Genomic DNA, 19,677 nt, shown 5'->3' on the forward strand with positions numbered 1-19,677 from the left:
TAAGCTTTTATTCTGAAATGTTAACGCGGAAAAGGCAAAAAATCTGACCCCAGTGGTGTTTTTTATTGCCCGAAGTTCATTTTCTTTCTATCAGTTTGACATTGTGTTTCTAAAGAAGAATGTCGAAGAGTGACGAAATGCGGGAGAATGTGAAGGTACGTCACTGGTTAATGTGGATCAAACTTTATGCTTATTTCATGGAAAAGTTTTACAAACGTTTTGCCATATATGTTATAATAGCTGCTGCTTGTTACCGCTTGATTCTTATTGCTCAGGAGCGTTTTTGTGGTTGTTGCTGTTTTAAGGTTTTACCATGAGCTCAAATTAACACTGTGCCTCCAGACAAAGTTTCAGACACATAAGAAAATAAAACTCCGACATTAAATAACCATGAATATCTGTAGCTTTAATGCAACTTTACCTTCACTTCCATATAGATTACAAGCAATAGTATGTTTAAAGCAAACATTCACCCATTCAGAGGTACTATGGCAGTCGCCTGGAGTCCTCCAGTGACTTGCAAACCAGCGCTACTTCCTGCAGTTTGCCCCGCAGCCCGCTGCCAAGCAGTGTAACAGAGGCGCTGAGTCTGGTTCACCCTGAAGTCATCAAAAGGTACTTCTGCTTAAATCCAAATGGTGACAACAAAACCAGAATGTTGCCTATAAATTGCAGATAATAACATATAAATGTTTTTTATGGGAAGTATTCAAGTGTATTGTATAGCTTGCTCATTGTTTATTTCCCTGAACATATAGTCGAATATTTGCATCTACCAGGAGTTTACCTACATGCTGTTTACTTTTTCTAAAATATAATATACTGTGCCTTGCATTTATGGCGCCCCTGTTCATGTTTTGTCACGTCACAAACACAGGCATCAACTAATCTTGGGGAGATCTGAGCAATAAACCTAAAACAAAGTAGTACATATTTGTAAAGTAGAAGACAAATGATGAAAAGTGTGGCATGCATTTTTATGTAAGCAAAAATCCAATGCTGCCAATTGTCTTCATAGGTCACCCAGTTAGTAAAAAAAAAAAGTCCAGATTTACATTCTGTTGAGAATCTGTGGCAAGACTTAAAAACTGATGTTCACAGACGCTCTCTATCCAATCTGACTGACCTTGAGCTATTCAGACATTGGGAATGGGAAACATTTTAGTCTGTAGGTGTAGAGACATTCCCTAAAGAACTTGCAGCTGTAATTGCAGCAACAGGCGGTTCTACAAAGTATTGACTGAAGGAGGCTGAATAAAAACGCACAACAGACTTTTCAGATTTTTGATTTGTGTGAAAAGTTTGAAAACCGTCCTTTTAATTCCACTTTCCCTTTATGCACTACTTTGTGTTGGTTTATCACATACAAGCCCATATAAAATACATTGAAGTATTTGGGTTTTGGAGGGACTAATGTGGAAAAGTTCAAGGCAATGCGCTTCTATTAGTAATACGCTTTTCCAGATTCTTCGGGTGCGGCATTCCGGTTCCAGCGAAGCTTGAGGGCTGCAGAGTCCTGGACCTCGGCAGCGGATCAGGACGGGACTGTTTTGCCTTCAGTAAACTTGTTGGACCGAGTGGACATGTGACAGGCATCGATATGACGGAGCAGCTGGTAAGATACACATACACGAGCACATCACACCTCATCCCTGTGCCTTTTTCTGCTGCTGATTCAGTCATGCTTCTGTAGATTACAGCATCTCGCCAGTTTGTCGAGTACCATCAGAGGAAGTTCGGCCATAAGGAGCCCAATGTCACATTTATCCAGGGATACATGGAAAAGCTCTGTGAAGCAGGGATACAGAGAGACTCCATGGATGTTCTGATGTGGGTTAAGAGTTTAGCTGTGATTCTTTAGCCAACTAAAGGGATCTGATGGATGAAGGAGCATAATCTCTCTTTTTCAGTTCCAACTGTGTGATCTGTCTTTGTCCTGATAAAAAATCAGTGCTGCAACAAGCCTACGATGTTCTGAAGGTTAGTTTCAGAAGTTACTGCAGTGATGTGTAAAACCTCACCCTGTTTTGTGTTTTTAACTCTTCATCATTTTAAATAGGATGGAGGAGAGCTGTACTTCAGTGACATGTATGCCAGCAATATCATTCCAGATCACATGAAGCAGGATCCTGTCCTGTGGGGTAACATTACAACTTTATTGGAACCAAAGGGAAGCCTCGCATAAAAAACTACCCTGGTTAGAATCCCCTTTTATTTGTTGTTGCAGGTGAGGGAATGGGTGGCTCTCTGTTCTGGAAAGATCTCGTCTTCCTGGCCCACAGTGTGGGCTTCAGCACTCCACTTCTGGTTTCAGCAAGCCATATTGAGGTCCACAACAGCCAACTCAAAGCAAAAGCAGGTTGTGAAAGGTAGCTCCAGGTAACACCATATACAGGTCCTTCTCAAAAAATTAGCATATTGTGATAAAGTTCATTATTTTCTATAATGTAATGATGAAAATTTAACATTCATATATTTTAGATTCATTGCACACTAACTGAAATATTTCAGGTCCTTTATTGTCTTAATACGGATGATTTTGGCATACAGCTCATGAAAACCCAAAATTCCTATCTCATAAAATTAGCATATTTCATCCGACCAATAAAATAAAAGTGTTTTTAATACAAACAACGTCAACCTTCAAATAATCATGTACAGTTATGCACTCAATACTTGGTCGGGAATCCTTTTGCAGAAATGACTGCTTCAATGCGGCGTGGCATGGAGGCAATCAGCCTGTGGCACTGCTGAGGTCTTATGGAGGCCCAGGATGCTTCGATAGCGGCCTTTCGCTCATCCAGAGTGTTGGGTCTTGAGTCTCTCAACGTTCTCTTCACAATATCCCACAGATTCTCTATGGGGTTCAGGTCAGGAGAGTTGGCAGGCCAATTGAGCACAGTGATACGATGGTCAGTAAACCATTTACCAGTGGTTTTGGCACTGTGAGCAGGTGCCAGGTCGTGCTGAAAAATGAAATCTTCATCTCCATAAAGCTTTTCAGCAGATGGAAGCATGAAGTGCTCCAAAATCTCCTGATAGCTAGCTGCATTGACCCTGCCCTTGATAAAACACAGTGGACCAACACCAGCAGCTGACACGGCACCCCAGACCATCACTGACTGTGGGTACTTGACACTGGACTTCTGGCATTTTGGCATTTCCTTCTCCCCAGTCTTCCTCCAGACTCTGGCACCTTGATTTCCGAATGACATGCAGAATTTGCTTTCATCCGAAAAAAGTACTTTGGACCACTGAGCAACAGTCCAGTGCTGCTTCTCTGTAGCCCAGGTCAGGTGCTTCTGCCGCTGTTTCTGGTTCAAATGTAGCTTGACCTGGGGAATGCGGCACCTGTAGCCCATTTCCTGCACACGCCTGTGCACGGTGACTCTGGATGTTTCTACTCCAGACTCAGTCCACTGCTTCCGCAGGTCCCCCAAGGTCTGGAATCGGCCCTTCTCCACAATCTTCCTCAGGGTCCGGTCACCTCTTCTCGTTGTGCAGCGTTTTCTGCCACACTTTTTCCTTCCCACAGACTTCCCACTGAGGTGCCTTGATACAGCATTCTGGGAACAGCCTATTCGTTTAGAAATTTCTTTCTGTGTCTTACCCTCTTGCTTGAGGGTGTCAATAGTGGCCTTCTGGACAGCAGTCAGGTCGGCAGTCTTACCCATGATTGGGGTTTTGAGTGATGAACCAGGCTGGGAGTTTTAAAGTCCTCAGGAATCTTTTGCAGGTGTTTAGAGTTAACTCGTTGATTCAGATGATTAGGTTCATAGCTCGTTTAGAGACCCTTTTAATGATATGCTAATTTTGTGAGATAGGAATTTTGGGTTTTCATGAGCTGTATGCCAAAATCATCCGTATTAAGACAATAAAAGACCTGAAATATATCAGTTAGTGTGCAATGAATCTAAAATATATGAATGTTAAATTTTCATCATGACATTATGGAAAATAATTAACTTTATCACAATATGCTAATTTTTTTAGAAGGACCTGTATAAGAGTTGGCTCCACAACTCATCTTAAGCCTTTTGTTTTCCAGGTGACATCAGGTATGCTTCAGGCACCTACAGGCTCTTCAAGTTGCCTCAACAACCAGGGAAGTCAGGCGCTGCTGTGATTTATAAGGGAACCATTCCCGAGTTTCCAGATCAGCTGGACTTTGATTCCTCGCACTGTTTCAAGGTGAGGAGGCCAATTGGACAAATGCTTTTTTATCGATATTTACTCAGGGACATTTATTAACAGAATATTTATCACTCTGATAAAGCAAAAATCAGCATTAAACTCTGCTTCAATAACCAAGATTTGTTTTGTTTTTTGCTTTTTTTTTTCCTGTGCAGAAGGATCAGGAGGTGGAGGTAGATGCAGAGATGGCAGCGATCCTCCAGGTTTCCAGACTCTCCTCAGATTTCACAGTCAGGATGTTGGATACACACAAGTCTGATTCCGAGTCAACACCACAGGTAGCTTATGATATATGTTTTCTTGGTGCAGTGTGAAGCTGACATTACAGATTAAAAGCATTTAATCAAAGCAAAATTTTACAGGTTTTTGTATAAATGTATAGTTTAATTATGTGACCTATCTTTTCTATGGTAACTCAGCAGATTTGTTGTGGAATTCTTTGCATAATTGTTTTAATTATTCAAATAGGAGACCTTTCAAGCATCAACAGTCTGTCTTTTTAAATGTTTTTGCAGCACTAGTAGCCTTCATTTTATTATTTTTAATAGTAAGCAGACAGGAAATGGTGGAAAGAGTGGGGGAAGGGTGTGCAGACAAGGTCGCCGGGACAGGGATTTGATCCATCAACAGTCTGTCTGAGGTCATGCTGCAGCATATCAGTTGGATTTAAGTCCTGACTTTAACAAGACCATACCAAAAACTCCATGTCATTTTTTTAAGACATTCAGAGGTGGACTTGCTGGTGTGCTTTGGACCATTGTCCTGCTTTGACTGGACCATTTCTGGACCTTCTTTATTTTGAGACATCCTTGCTGGTATGCTGTGGATCATTGTCCTGCTGCATAATCCAAGTGCGGTTCAGATGAAGCTCATGAACTGATGGCTGGACATTCTTCTTCAGGGTTTACTGGTAGAAGTGGTTCTAACCAGTCTATTCCTTTGTGTCTTTTTTTCTTCTATGTTCTTGAATTTTGTTTAAATTGGGCAATAATGTGTTTGCTTTTGAGATCTTTTCACCTACTTCATGCTGTCAGACAGGTTCTATTGAAGTGATTTTGGTCCAGGAGTAATAAGCTGGGAGTGGCTTATAGCTGGAACTCAGCTTTACAGAAAATGTTGTTAATGACAGTTAATTCATTATTTAATAACAGTGATGATTATTTTTTCCCATATTTTCAAAACCGCATTCTGTATTCACTCAGAATTCGGTATTTTGTTGTTATAATAAAATGTGCTTCATGATTTAAAAACATTTATATGTGACAATAAAGCAAAAAACAGAAACAAACAGATGACAAATACTTTTTTTATAGTGGTGTTTCTGACATTCTATTTCATTAGAGTTTAATTATTGGGTAATTTGACTTTCACATGTGTGTTGTTATTATTCTGATAGCTATGGACTACTTTATGATGTAACTACAGTTATTATTTATTCTTTGCAGTACTGCCACCTCAACCCATTCCTGTTGGCTGACAGATGGGGGTCCTCTGTGAAACAGTGCTCCAAAACGTCCAGATAAACAGAACAACCAGCTGAAATTATCTGAAAGGAAAATACTGCACAGACGTGTATTTTTTTTTCCTATGTTTAATTCATAATGTACATGTAATTTGTGTCTATAACTACTAATATCTGTGAAGGAATGAATGAAGGAATTAAATTTAGTTGGATGTGATTTTGCTAAATGGACGCAAAACGTCACCTTAATACATAGTAAAGATGGGGAAGACTGAAAGAAATAATTACATTTACAAAAATGTTTTTTGGAGTAGTGAGTGATCAGAGTACTATAGAAAAGAGAAAATCTCATCTGACAGCTATGAAGAAAATAAAGGCATCCTAATACTCAAGGGCAATTTGAATGTTAAGTTTTGTTTTTTAATGGTGTACAATTCTGATGCAAAACTGGGGTGTATAGGTTGGAATTTATTGCAGATTTTCTCTAATCCACACAGGGTCAGATTACATATACAGGCCCAAATAAATACACACATTCATGCTAATATTTAATTTATCTTTATTGGCTAGTTGCAGAGGAATCACACATCTTTAGTACCCTTCAATGAGCTTTTGATGTATTTCTAGCAGCATAGTTGAGCTCTCTTCTAATCGGAATTGGTATTTTATATAAATTTGGTTGTTTTTTTTTTATTATGGACCTGGCTTCTATAGATGGTCCACACATTGTCAATAATGTCAAGTATGGGGGCAAACAAGAGGGTTATTGTCAGCCTACTCTCCATTCAACAATCTGTTTTGATGTTGGTTTAGGACCATTATCGGGATTAAAACACCTAATTATGTCCGTGTTGAACTTGTCTTCATAATTCCAATCACTTTGTGCAAGGCATGAGTATCAAAGGCAACAAGACAGACCCTCAGCATGATGCTACCACCACCATACTTGACAAGGTCTGCTGTTCTTAGATTTGAAAACCTCACCTGGACAAATCCAAACATACTGATTGTTACTGTAACTAAACACCTCAGTCTGTATCTCCTCTGACCATAAATCGTTTTTTCACTAGCTTTCTCCATGTGGCTGGAATCGAACCCACAACTTTCTAACTGCAGGATAACTCTTCCACCCACTGAACCACAGTTGTCCACTTTGACAAAGTGTTAGTGTGGGTTTCTGTACACATTTAAGCTTCTGTAGTTTTGTGCCTGTGTGGATTAGAGAGAATCCACAATAAATTAAAACTTTTGCATCAAGCTCTTGCTCTTAAAAAGTATTGGCATTTCTTGCATATTAATTCTTCAACATACAAAAGAGTACGTAAACGTCTGACAGATGTGCTCACAAACCAAGAAAATGGTGTACAGGGTGAGAAATCAGGTTATATGAACAATAGTTTGAGGAGAAATAAACAGTTTCGGTATCTATTAGGCAGGTATTTTATTAGAAGCAGAAGACAAAGTGCATCACTTTAGTTTTATAATTTGATTTTAAAACACATAAGACATGTTAGCTCTTCACACATGAACCTGAGAGATTTATATAGCAACCTCCACAAGTATTTAGGCACCATAATGGGTAAAAGGTCCACAAATATTTTTTATTGCAGCAGCATAATCTCACATGGACACACATGCTAATAGACATAAAGACATCTCCAAAGCTTGCAGATAGAGAGCTGTGGGAGCAACACTTTGGGATCACCAAGTCTCCAGAAAAAACGTCCTTCAATGCTTTTGTGCAGATCTTTAAACAGTATTTCAATTATATTTATGAGCTTTGTAGCAACTTGTTGAAGTAGGACCCTGTATGCATGTTTTGATGGGATAACAAACAGTATGGAAGATGCCTAACATTATGATGGTTTTCAAGTTTTAAAAGATAATCAGCACCACAGACTTAAATGTAAATATAAAGAGAGTGTAGTGTCCTATTCATCCTCCTACAACACAAGTAGATTAACGAAGTAGCGTTGATTTTGTTAGAATCACACTAAAAGCACCTTCATGAGTCTCTGACGCACGCGTTCAGCAGGAACTCTTAACGCTCTGTTAAACTGAAACCAATTTTATTGCACTTAATTGGTCAAAGCATATTACACAGTGAACAAGTCAGACATAGCACAAACAATTCAACAGTGAAACAAACAGACGGTTACGGCAATTAAGTTTTATTGGCTGCTATGGTAACAGCATTATTAAGTAAGAAAAGATTAGTTGACTGCGACGCCTAAAGCAATTAATGGACCAATCAAAGTAGGCACTGTAGAGGATGACAGAAAACAAGAAGATGGAGACAACATCAATTGATCGCAGGGATGTTCCTGCTTCTGACGATACCCGGCTACATCTGCAGCCAGCTCAGGTCTTCAGCTCTGCAAAGATCAGCAACTTAGTTATTATACAGAATTTTACTGTCAGTAACGATTATTCATTTAATCTTCATGCAGACTTTATACTGTTTAAAGTCGTCAAAAATAAACTGTTATTGCCATTAAGACTCAACAAGAATAAATGTTATCCATCTTCTTCTCTTTCAAAACTTTTTAAATATTTGCTTTATGTTTTCCCAAACATGGACTGTTAAGGCTAGTCGTGTCCACCAGCTCAACGATAAACTAAGCATACAATACAGGGGCGTTTTTAGGGTCTCAAAACATTGGGAGCTTTAGCCCAACCCCAAAGTACTTACATTTCCATGAGACAGTTTATAAGTATTTTAAAGTTAAAATAACATAGGACATATTGTACCAGTTCTCTGTCTCAGCTGGTTTTAGACTGAATGTAAGTTATTGTGAATCAAACAAAAAAGGTTTACAATAATTTAACTTGGTTTTTATTTTGGTTAGAAGCTGAATGAAGGAAACAGAGTTTAGGACTGACGAAAAGCCATTTTGCTGAAGCAGATAATGGCACATTTTGAGGTATTTCTAAAAAAAACTTAATCTGAATCTTTACTGACAAAACGTTTCCTTAAACTCAGAGATGTTTACTTTGGGCCAGATAAATGTGCTTCTTTTGTCATCTACATAAATCACCTCCACTCCTAAAGCTCTATTGTCTTTATTCTTTTATTTCAAAAAAGGAAAGTGGAATAAGGTTGATTTTCTTAAATCTTAGTCAAATGATAAAATCCTAAAACACATTTATTTATTTTAATTATGCCAAGAGCTTTCAAAACATTTTATTAAAATTGTTCCTTCTTTTATGAACCTGTTCTATTTTATCGCCATCTTTTCAGCCCTTCATTCCACTTCTGGAGAAAGTTGTCCTGCCAAAAATAATAAAAGAAACATTTTTCAACAGTCTTTTGTTCTGCATGTGAGACATTAGTGCAGTTCTTACTATTAAACACTTTGAGAGGAAAGGGTGTTAAGTTGTGGTGTTTAAAATATTGCATAAAGCCTCACCCTGGACCTTATCAGTACTAATATTACAGTTATTAATAACTGTATACATATGGTATGTATGTCTCACCTTCAGTAAAACTATCCTTGTTTAATTAGTTTAGTTTATATAATATTACATGAGTGTTTCAGAAAACTATAATAGTTAATTAATCAATGGTCCACCTGTAATTAACTGTGATTTATTTCTTAATTATACTGCATCTTTAAACCCAGAGCTGTATGTTTAGAATCAGCACAGAAGATATGAAAGAGAAGAGGGAGGCTTACTTTTATACTTTCTACTACGTCTTACTGGCACCAGGAGATATTTTCCTAGTTTATTGAGCAACACTTTTTTCTGTCTACATGTAGAACTAGACTATAAGACTGTCTGCAGCAATGAGATGTAATGTGTTGATCTGAAGGACCTTTTAATGTGTTCAGCTACGTTAGGATTAAATGCTTTTACTTTGACTGAAGTAAAGGACCAGATATTTTCACATTATGATGCAAATCCAGCCAGAAGCTCACAGAGAAGGTTGCTACTGTTTTCTATCACAGCCAGATAATTTAACTGCAGCTCAGGTGAAAGTCCCTCTTCATGACCCCGATGATGCTCATTAGTGAACCTCCACCTCATGTCTTGCTGGGTGAATCAGTGATTAGCTGTAACTTACAATTAGTCCATTCTGAGTCACCATTCAGGTTTTACCGCTACCGTCGTCTAGGTTATACTGCTCTGCTTCCACCTGTTCCTGAACACACACACACCCACCAGGCTCCCACTCTCCCAGTGGCTCCGCGGTTGCTATCAAATGACCCATGTTCGAGGCACTCAGTGTAACTTTTTGGGTAATGAACGAGGCAGGTTGACGGCCCTGGAGTGAACTGCCGTTATGGACTTCTCCAGAATGGAGTCCATCTGTGCCTGTGTTGTTATTATTATTATTGGTATTAGAATTAGTATTAGTTTTTTTGTCTTCTCCTTTTAACTCAATGTCAGGATAGGTGGAGTGGGAGGTGATTATATGGAACACACATGAAAAAAATCTGTTTTGTTTTTATGAAAATGTGAAGTCCAATACCATTTTGCGGCTGCATCTTTGTAATACTTCTAAATTTCATCTCTCAAGAAGTCCGGGGAGCTTCATTGTCAATGGTAATAAAAATGCAGTCAAAGTGAAATACAAAACATCCTCATCATGTTCAGCACCCTCCACAATTGTCTTTCACAATTTAAAAAGTGGTTAAATAAAATGATCTTCCGGGTCACGTTTTATTTATATACTTATAACATATTCATACAGTTTAGGGATTACTGCTTAAAGGTTAGAAGACACTCTTGCCATCTTAAAATTAAAAAGATGCTTCCATTGAATTTACTTTATACATGAATTGTACTGTGTTGCTGCTAATTGTTGCATTGTTGATTTGCCAAGAAACAATCAGAGATGAATATTAATTTTTCCCCACTGAATAAATTGACTCGAAGGTTGAGTTTTTTCATTTGAAACTATACCTCTGCAATAAAAGATGAATTTATTGAAAGACGCATCTTTGCATGCGTTCTAGTTTGACTTACTGAGCCTTGGCCTTTGTTATGACGTTGCCTTTAGCCATCAGCTCTGCCACATGAGCCACGGCAGGATCAAACATCAGGCTGGCCGCAGCTACCACCACCTCATCCCTGTTTGCAACACAAACAGGAGGCATTTTAACAGGACCAGTGCAGATTTATCCCCAGCTGTACAAACAGTCACTCCACAACTGCTCACTTTATGTAGAAGGCCAGAAATTTCCGCTCTTCCACTTTGCCTTTAAATATGATTTCTGTGTAGCCCTCACCATAACCTAAAGAGAGGGATGAAAGTGAAAGGAGGATTCAACTTTGAATCAAAAAAGTTGCAGTTTTTAGAAAAACATTTTGTTATTAAAAAAATAATTAGTAACAAAAGCATGAACTAAAAAAAGGAGACTTCATATTGAATACTCGACCTGCGTATCTGATGCTCTTTCCAGCAAACATGGACCAGAAGAAAGGAACTGACTCGATCGGAGTTGGTTTATTCAGCATGCTCAGAGCTGCTATTCTTCCTGGTGTTAAAACCAAGTTAAGGTTTATAACAGAGTAAAATGTGTGTAATAAAAATACAGCTCAAAAAGGTGAAAGGAAAGTATAGATTTTTTTTTAAATCTTGAAGCTTCTAACCGTGAGCGTGGGACATCTGCCAGTGACCGATATTGACTCTTTGGTCCCCGCGAATGCTCAGAGGGAAGGAGGTAACGTCTCCAGCACCGAAAATGTCGGCTTTATTGGTCCTCATGAACTGGGAGAACAGATGGGACAGATAATGAGTCCAATGCCAATGTCTCACCTTCAACACAGCCAGATTACCTCTAAAAATGAAAATAAAAACCGCACTGCTTTCATATCAGGTAGAATATTTAAAAAATCAGTCTGTCATAAAAATAGAGCTGTAAAGTCTTCCCTTTGTTGCAACCTGCCGTATCAGTGAGACGGAAAACTGCTGCCTCACGCTTACATTCAGATTGGCTTTCAGACATCATGTCTCATCTCATCCTTGGAAAGATTTATCGTTAGATCCAGAATCAAAGTGACAAGTTTCACAACACCTGAGGTCCTTTTCTGACACGTTTTCAGTCCTTCAACTCAGAGCTAGCCTTTTGCACTATAATTAAATCCATTACTTAAGCAATAAATAGTAAACTCTCTGTCACTGTTCTTCTTAACAGAATGTGATAATAATGTTATTAATTTAATGTTTTTGTACATGTGAATGATTTGCCTAAAGGCCTAAAGCATCGCATCCCAAAGAGACATCCAGCTCCACACTGCCTGGAAAATAATGTTTCTGTGAACCTGAATCACATAACAGTTCCTTTATGAATTAACTGCGTCTCTTTTAGTGGCTAGATTTGGGGGAGGTATAGATTTTCAATGTATTTTTTAAATTATTGTCAAAAAAGCAGTAACAAAAGTGTTTCTGCATTTCCATGAAAGAGATAAGAGTTTGTCAGATACTCTCCTTTGTTTTGGATGGTACCTTGTCAACAATAACCGCTTTTCTTGAATCCACTGCCACATCACTTCCTGCTAGGAAGTCTGAATTGGGAATTGCACCTAAAACACAAAAGGAAAAAGTCTTAAAATTAATTTCTTTACAAATAAATATTAGCTGAAGGAAAACAACTTTCACTGGGCTAACAAACCACAGGGAACCAGTGGCTGTGGAGCTGCAGGTGGCTGTTTAGCCCCTTTACAAAGGCTCTTAATAACCTTGGCCAAACATGATTAAGAACCGAGCGCTGTGGTTAAAGATAAAGATAACAAATGCTAGTTTTAGCAAATTTCTTGTGTGTTTATATGCAATATATACATCTAACGGTCCAACTAACATTTTTTAAATTTTTGCTCACTTTTTTCCATTAAGTCACAAATTAAATGTTTTTCTCTCTTTATTTTCCATAAGATTGAAATAGACAAAAATGTCTTTGTAAGAAAAGCTTTGTGTTTTTCTTGGGAACTGAAAGGGAAAAAATTGTGGTTATGTACTTCAACTATAAAACAAACAATCTAAATACATGAAAAACCGGCAAGATCTATTAAATTGAATGTAATAATCAGACATTCTCTCAAAATTGAGGCCAAATTTTTAACTGAAATTAAAACTACATTTGGCCTGAAGATCTGGATTTGACACAAGAACAACCTGACCTTTTTTTTTGTCCATAAAATACAGCGCACGTACGGAACTGATGTGAATGTCGGAGGACTCCGACTCATTTGAGGACAATGATTAAACGGCAAATCCCAAGAAGAGAAAATATGTAGAGACATGTCGTTCTTTGCACAGGTTGCACCTTATTGCTCTTGTACTGAAAAGGTGTGGACAAAAGGCTCATTGTAGGGAGTATTACTGTGATACAATTAAGTTGGTTCGTACAAACTATATGATTCATTTTTGTTACCAAAAATATTTTTTCTTTGCACACAAACAACTTTGCATTACTGTCTTAAAATATGTGGTGGCACATTTTGTTATTTTTAAAGAATAGTCAAAATTTATTATCTTTTTTTTATAACAGTTACATTTTTGACCTATTGTCTTTACGTTTTGTTAGGATGGGGAGGCCTGAAATTTATTCATTCTTCAAAAGGAGGGCACAACTGAATAAATTTCAGAACCACTAATCTAGCCTGATGTAAAAAGAGTAACAATAGACCAGATGAGAAGTGATAAAAACACGAATGACTAAAAGCGAGATAATAAGAGACTTGATAACAGCACTTATCTATTTGTCCACTAAGACAACTGTTCCAAATAACACCTAGAGTCCTGCAGAGTCACTGCCAGTAGTTAAAGAACCAAGAGGTTGCAATGGGGGAGATTAGATTTTACACACCTGATGACCTCAGTCTTCCTTTCATTAAGGTTTAGAAAATTTAACCTCTTCCAGATTTTAATTTCAGCCAAACGGTTCAATAAGGGTGTCAGTGCATTAGTGCTGCTTAGTTTAACTAGCATATAGGACTGAATGTCATCTGTAAAACAATTACATGGTTTGATGCGCTTCCTAAATATGGACCCTACCGATTCCTGCAATCACCACATCAGCAGCCAGAACAGTACCGTCATTCAGCACCACCTCCTTCACCTAAATACAGGCAATATAAAACAAAACAGACAATACATTTCAGAGCTTATGAGAGAGGTACTGAGGATTTGTAGTATCTACTACACTTAATTATCCCTTAATGCAGCGCCCTCTACAGTCATTGGCATGCCTACGAAAGATGTGTACAACATAGGGCTGTAAAGGTACAGAAAAATTATGGTTCAGTACATACCTTGGTTTTAAAGTCACAGTTTGGTACGTTTTCAGTATATTCCAATCATAGAAATACAAAATAAATATTTTTTTTAGCAGGAAACAAAAAAAGTTAAAATACTCTGACAATAATTTGATTTTATCAGTATGTTCCAGAAATTAAAGTAGCCAGAATAGATCTGATTGGAGATTTAGTTACTAGTTGTACCTGAATGCACCACAGAAGAACAATTGTTGGGAAAACCTGGCCACTGGACAGACTCCTGGTCTATATGTCTGCCATCAGAAAGGCTCACGTTGCATTTGGGGGTTGGTTGAATGCAACAGGTAGCGGGAACTGAACTTTAGCCTATTTTTCTCGGTACCAGTGAGGTTTAAATTCTGCTCGTCATCGCTCAAATTGAGTAAATAAGTAATTAAGAGCTACCTTTCTTATCACTGATGAAAAGCACTGACATGAAGCTTTGATTCCATCCACCTCTCTGTAGCTGAATAAGAAACCTTCATGTTCGCTAATTGCAGACTTTAGTGGTAGCTGGGAGCAGCTTGGAGTTCTGCTTTGGCTTGGTTCTGTGTCTGTTGCACAGCAGAGCATATAATTGCACTCTTTAGTTTTGCACATAGTTGCTTTTAAAGGTTTTTCAACTCTTTTTCTCAACATTCCTCAATTATTTTGCCTGGAGTGGCACTGGTGCTGCTGTTTTACTTTAATGCACCATGTATGCACAAAGCTAATCTTCAACAGAGAGCTACGTTTGCCTGGCTCGACCGTGTGTTTCTAAGCGTGGGCTCACTTGACTGCAGTCGTTCCATGTGTTCAGCTTTAAAACAACCCTGCGTTCATTCGGTACACCTGACAGGCCTGTACCGAATAGTCTTCTGCATCAATATGTGTATCGTTACGCCTGTAGTACAAAAGCCTAAGGATAAATTATTGATATGGAGACTTAGTGACCTTGCTGCAGACCTTTCAAGATGTCCTTGCTGTTGTTCTTCCTTTAAAATGTTTACATTTTTGGTCTGATTGTAAATATGGACAGGTTGAGAAGAGAATATGCTTTCCTGTACCCATTTCATCCCTTACTTGAATGACACCTTCTCTTGTCTTTCCCATTTTGAAGATGGGATAATAGAAATAGGCTCGTATTACATCGTATTTATATCTTAGAGAAACAGGAAGTCGCCGATTACCAAAAGTGAGCTATGCAGGTTTTTATCACCTCCCTTGCAACCCCTGCTTACATTGGAATGATACCAGATAAACCTGTCACACTTTCACTGTCTTAAATGTTGTAATTATTTCTTCCTGTCAAGATATGAAGTACCATCCACCTCACTCTGTGGTGAAAATAAAATTGTGGGCCCCAGTCCAGCCTTAATTGCTCCTACTTGTTTAAAAACTTTAATTATTATACTGTAAATATGAGCTAATTTTTGTTAGTATTTGTTTTTTTGTCGCAGTCAAATGACAGAAAAGATCAACACATATCTGCCTTACTTGAATAGCATGTTTGTCATTTTGGAGAGAGACTAAGAGACATAGGAGGCTGTTTTAATGTCATTTTTATACCCCAAGGAAACAGGAGGTCATTGATTACCTGTTCGCATTTTTAAGGCACTCGTATTAAATTAAAAAATTAACGTAAAAACTTATTTTATAAGGATTGTTAAATAATTTGTTAAAAACAATTATTTAACACAATGGGATTTTTATCTAATGACTGTACTCAAACAAAAATATTTTTTAATGTTTTTTTACACATCTTTACCAAGGGAAAGTGTGAAAGAGTTTTGAGAACAGGACACAAAGTTGAAACGGTTACCTTTCCGTTCTCCCCTCTGATCTCTGTCACTTTCTTGTCCATGAAGAACTTTACATTATTTTCCTCCAACATCTTGCAATGGGAAAACAACAAGAAAACTAAAGCTTATCAGATTTTTTTTTTTTTTAAATCACAGCACTCATTAGTTAAAATGAGTTTCTACTCCTTTTTTACCTCCATGGTCATCTTGCCAATCGCCGGCCCCAGAGACTTCTCAAACGGGTACTTGGTGGGACCGACCAGAGCCACGCTGGCAGCTTTGTCCGACAGGTATGAAGCTGCCTCCATACCTGTTTTACAATTGAAAAACAATCCAGTGGTGAGAAAATTCATCATGATCCAATAAACGAACAATTAAAGTCTAAATAAAAACCTATGAAAGACGCTCCGATTACAACAGCTCTGTGGCCGAGAGAGGATGTGTGAATCCCTTTGGCATCTTCATAACTCTGCAGCAGATACACCCCCTTTAAATCTGATCCAGGACACCTGAGAGGGCACGCTCTGTCGACATAGAAATATTTTAATTTGGGTTGATTTTGTGCATTTGATTTTGTGCATTTACTGTGTACTGACAGTTTGCTTAGAAGATGCTGAGATTCACCTGCAGCCTGTTGAGAGGAGGAGCTGATCATAACGCTCTGAGGTGCCATCGCTCATCTTCACAAATTTCTTAGCCGGGTTCACAGAAACCACCTGCAGGACGGAAAACATGGGAACAGCTGAACCCAGTATGACAGCAATCCAACAAATGCACGTGTAGCTGGGTGGTTCTGGCTCTCACTTCTTTCCTCGTCCACATTTCTATCCCGTGTTGTTGATAGAAGTCATGCGGCCGCAGAAGCATACTGCTGCTCTCCACGTTCATAGCCTTGAACATAATTAAAAACACAGCCAAAATGTTATTTCACCAGTCTTAAAGTGACAATTAAAGAGAGTTTAAAGGTTATTTTCCCTTTTTGGATCAGGTTTCTCACTTTGCTCAGTTTGGGTTTGTCAAACGGAAGCAGGCTGTCCTTGGTTACCATGATGATGCGACCCTGGTAGCAGTTCTGACGAAGAGTCTCGGCACAAACCAGCGAGGCAGGGCCTGAAAGTTACTGAATTTATGCCCTGGATTTGATGCTTTCCAAACATTTTCCAATCGTTTCCATATTGGCCACTAATTTAGGAACAGTTGACCCTGAAAAAGAGCTACTACTACCTGAACTTACCTCCTCCTACCAGCAGAATGGTGTGTTTGACGTCAGGTTGAACTGTGCACATCTCCCTCACCCTCTTGGTCAACTTCATAGACTGAGGGCGATAAATTATGAATGATTTAACACTAAATGAAAGGACATTTTATAAATTTAAGGCACAAATCATTTATATGGCTTACTTTTTTATTAATAGAAACATAAACATTGCCATCTTGGAGATTGACCTGTCGGAAAAAAAAACAAAAAAAACAAACAAATAATTTGCATTTGAGAGCCGAGTCATGTTTTTAAAAGTAAAATGTTCACCACAGCACCTGCCATGAATAGAGGAACTATTTTTACAGAGTCAGGAAGCAGCAAGAAAAATAACATTTCTGGTCAGTGAACTATAGGTGTATTTCTGTGTAGATGGACACTTTTAGAGTGGTATTTATGCAGCTGATTCAATTTTATGTTTTTTTGATTTGCTTCCAGACCAAAAGATAGTTTTGATATCATTTGACTTTTTACCTTTACAATACCATGAACAAACATTTGCCCCCATTTGTTCTTTGCGTCACACTCAGAGGTTTCAGATAGTCAGACTAATTTTATTATGAGTCAAAGGTAACCTGAGAAAATATAAAACGCAGTTTTCAAATGATGGTTTTATTTATCAAGAGAAGGAACATATCCAAACCAACCTGGCCCTATGTGTAAAAGAAATTAACTCCTTCACTTTTTTTATTCAATTTCACAAGCCAAATCCAGAGCCGATTACTACCAGAGTGGCAGATTTAAAGAAAACTTTAAAATAGAACCTGTCTGACAACATGAAGTAGGCTAAATCATCTCAAAAACAACACATCATGTCCTGATCTAAAGAAATGGAAGGACAGATTAATTCACCTAAATTAATCTGTCTGGAAAGGGTTGGAAAGCCATTCCGGAGGCTTTTGGGACAGCGGCGAACCACAGTGAGAACAATAATCCACAAAAGGAGAAAACATGAAACAGTGGTGAACCTTCCCAAAAGGGGATGGCCTACCAAAATTACTTTTAAAGTACATCAAAGATTCGCCCAGGATGTCACAAAAGAACCCAGAACATCTAAAGAAATGTAGGCCTTATTTCTCTCAGTTTTTAGCCAACCAGGAGAAAATCACTGCTGACCAAAAAGAACATTGGCCCATCTCAAATCTACCAAAAAATAGCAAGCTGATCCTTACTAAGGATTCTTGGAAAAATATTCTGTGGACTGACGAGACAAAAGTGGAACTTTTTCTGGAAGGTGCGCATCTCATCTGGTGTAAACTTGACAGTATTTTAGAAAAGGGTACATCACATGGACAATCAAACAAGGTGGTAGTGATCTGGGGCTACTTTTCTGCTTGTGGACCTGGACAACTTGAATCAATTGATTGAACCATAAATTCTGCTACAGAAAAACCCTCAAGGTCAAGAACTGACGTCTGGTCTTCAGTTTGTGACTTTAAGTTCAAACGACCTCGAGTTATGTTGAAGGACAATGCTGCTTTTTAAAATGGTTCTACCTTGTAGGTTGGTAGACAGTCCAGGCCTGGATACTCCTCGATGTCTCCAGTTCTCACATTGAAGCAGGCACCATGAAAAGGACACCTCACACTCTCTCCAACCAGTGTTCCTGGGAATTTATTAATCAGTATTTGGTCACATTTTGTGTGTGCTGATCAAGAATATTAAAAATAATCTGTAATAATATGTTTTACCTTTAATGAGAGGGGCATTATAATGGGAGCACCTGCTTCCAACTGCACTGTACTGACCGTTGGTACGGACCAACAGCACCTTCTGGTCCTCCACGGTTACCTCCTTCATTCTGCAAAAACATAAAATGTACAAAAGAAGAACAATTGAGCCACAGTTGCTCAAAAATCGGACCTTTTTCCCTTCAGTGAATTGTGGCGAGTTGTTACTCACTGTCCGTCATGCAGATCAGATTCCTGACAAACCAGTCCTGTCACCTCATCCTGCTCTTGGCTTTGCCCTACTCCTTGGTGCGTATTCATTCCTGCACACCTATTGTTGCAGCAGTGGCTCCAGTTATAGAGGCTTTATGGAGGGCCCTTATACACACTTATATGGAAAATATACAAAAAGAGCTTGTTTCCAGCTTCAACATATTTGATTTACTTTAACTCATTATTTAATTAAATACAGTGACAAGATGTAGTCCTTTAAGCCAGAAAAGACTAACTGAATTCAGTAAGACACATTTTTGTTAATGCTAGATGACTAACAAAAGAAAAAAAAATCATAAAATCTTGAGCAGTTTTAATCCTAAGAAAAGGTTACGGTTAATACCTGAAATCTGACAGTACAACAAATATTCTTACATCAGCTGGCTTGACAAATTGGCTTAAAAGTGTTACTAAAGTTAAATTGTTTCCTAGCAACGAACAAGTGTTACTAAAGTTAAATTGTTTCCTAGCAACGAACAAAATTATAACCTTCTGCGAATTTCTATAAAGAAATTAGGGCAAGCATAGACCTGTAGCGTGTAGCAGACATTTACCTGCATTAAAGCTGAGCTCCCCTGTGATGCTTCGCCAGACAGCGGTTAGAGCTCCAGCAGCCGCTCCTACAAACAGGCTTCCTGCTCGCCTAAGTAAGCATTTATTATTGTACAGGGAACAAGCCGCATGACGCTCAGCAGAGATAACCCGTGAGCTCATCCTGCAGACAGCACGGGCTCCGCACCATTAACGCGCCGGCGAACGTGGCGTTGCACAGAGGAG

At 38.5% G+C, this 19,677-nt stretch overlaps 2 protein-coding genes and 1 long non-coding RNA gene across 8 annotated transcripts; 2 read left to right on the top strand and 1 right to left on the bottom strand.

Moving 5' to 3' along the window:
• Window positions 1-27: 27 nt before the first annotated feature.
• zgc:153372 (uncharacterized protein LOC767695 homolog) lies at window positions 28-6,048 on the top strand. Its single transcript, XM_047392019.1, has 10 exons — window positions 28-155; window positions 482-615; window positions 1,465-1,615; window positions 1,694-1,830; window positions 1,911-1,980; window positions 2,060-2,141; window positions 2,228-2,359; window positions 4,049-4,191; window positions 4,350-4,472; window positions 5,640-6,048. Exons 1-10 carry the CDS (start codon window positions 120-122, stop codon window positions 5,715-5,717), a joined length of 1,086 nt encoding a protein of 361 aa, XP_047247975.1. The 5' UTR covers window positions 28-119; the 3' UTR covers window positions 5,718-6,048.
• LOC124884228 lies at window positions 4,480-5,493 on the top strand. Its single transcript, XR_007042404.1, has 2 exons — window positions 4,480-4,834; window positions 4,915-5,493. It is a non-coding gene; the product is annotated as an uncharacterized LOC124884228 (long non-coding RNA).
• A 1,763-nt stretch (window positions 6,049-7,811) lies between the features above and the next one.
• Window positions 7,812-19,677, bottom strand: aifm4 (apoptosis inducing factor mitochondria associated 4). Of its 6 annotated transcripts, none has more exons than XM_047392016.1 (19): window positions 19,455-19,677; window positions 18,860-18,958; window positions 18,649-18,758; window positions 18,454-18,563; window positions 17,101-17,145; window positions 16,934-17,015; window positions 16,697-16,809; window positions 16,504-16,590; window positions 16,324-16,415; window positions 16,093-16,223; window positions 15,894-16,009; window positions 15,720-15,791; window positions 13,659-13,722; window positions 12,111-12,187; window positions 11,255-11,372; window positions 11,041-11,139; window positions 10,821-10,896; window positions 10,628-10,732; window positions 7,812-8,031 (listed from the first exon to the last, which is right to left on the bottom strand). In XM_047392016.1, exons 2-19 carry the CDS (start codon window positions 18,946-18,948, stop codon window positions 8,001-8,003), a joined length of 1,617 nt encoding a protein of 538 aa, XP_047247972.1. In that variant the 5' UTR covers window positions 18,949-18,958; window positions 19,455-19,677; the 3' UTR covers window positions 7,812-8,000. The 6 variants fall into 6 exon arrangements, with proteins under 6 accessions (XP_047247972.1, XP_047247968.1, XP_047247969.1 ...); XM_047392012.1 differs by having other exon boundaries at window positions 18,860-19,015; XM_047392013.1 differs by lacking the exon at window positions 19,455-19,677 and adding an exon at window positions 19,244-19,327 and having other exon boundaries at window positions 18,860-19,015.

This window comes from Girardinichthys multiradiatus, chromosome 18 (genome assembly GCF_021462225.1).
Source record: "Girardinichthys multiradiatus isolate DD_20200921_A chromosome 18, DD_fGirMul_XY1, whole genome shotgun sequence".
NCBI classification, from domain to species: domain Eukaryota; kingdom Metazoa; phylum Chordata; class Actinopteri; order Cyprinodontiformes; family Goodeidae; genus Girardinichthys; species Girardinichthys multiradiatus.

What these genes read in the sequence shown, in the direction of transcription:
- zgc:153372 (XM_047392019.1), top strand. Translation starts at nt 120, where the DNA reads ATGTCGAAGAGTGACGAAATGCGGGAGAATGTGAAG. An exon ending in CACCCTGAAGTCATCAAAAG is followed by an intron (nt 616 to 1,464) that starts GTACTTCTGCTT and finishes ACGCTTTTCCAG; the next exon opens with ATTCTTCGGGTGCGGCATTC. An exon ending in GCAGGATCCTGTCCTGTGGG is followed by an intron (nt 2,142 to 2,227) that starts GTAACATTACAA and finishes TTGTTGTTGCAG; the next exon opens with GTGAGGGAATGGGTGGCTCT.
- aifm4 (XM_047392016.1), bottom strand. Translation starts at nt 18,948, where the DNA reads ATGAATACGCACCAAGGAGTAGGGCAAAGCCAAGAGCAGGATGAGGTG. An exon ending in TCTGATCTGCATGACGGACA is followed by an intron (nt 18,759 to 18,859) that starts GTGAGTAACAAC and finishes ATGTTTTTGCAG; the next exon opens with AATGAAGGAGGTAACCGTGG. An exon ending in TGTGGTGATTGCAGGAATCG is followed by an intron (nt 12,188 to 13,658) that starts GTAGGGTCCATA and finishes TTTGTGTTTTAG; the next exon opens with GTGCAATTCCCAATTCAGAC.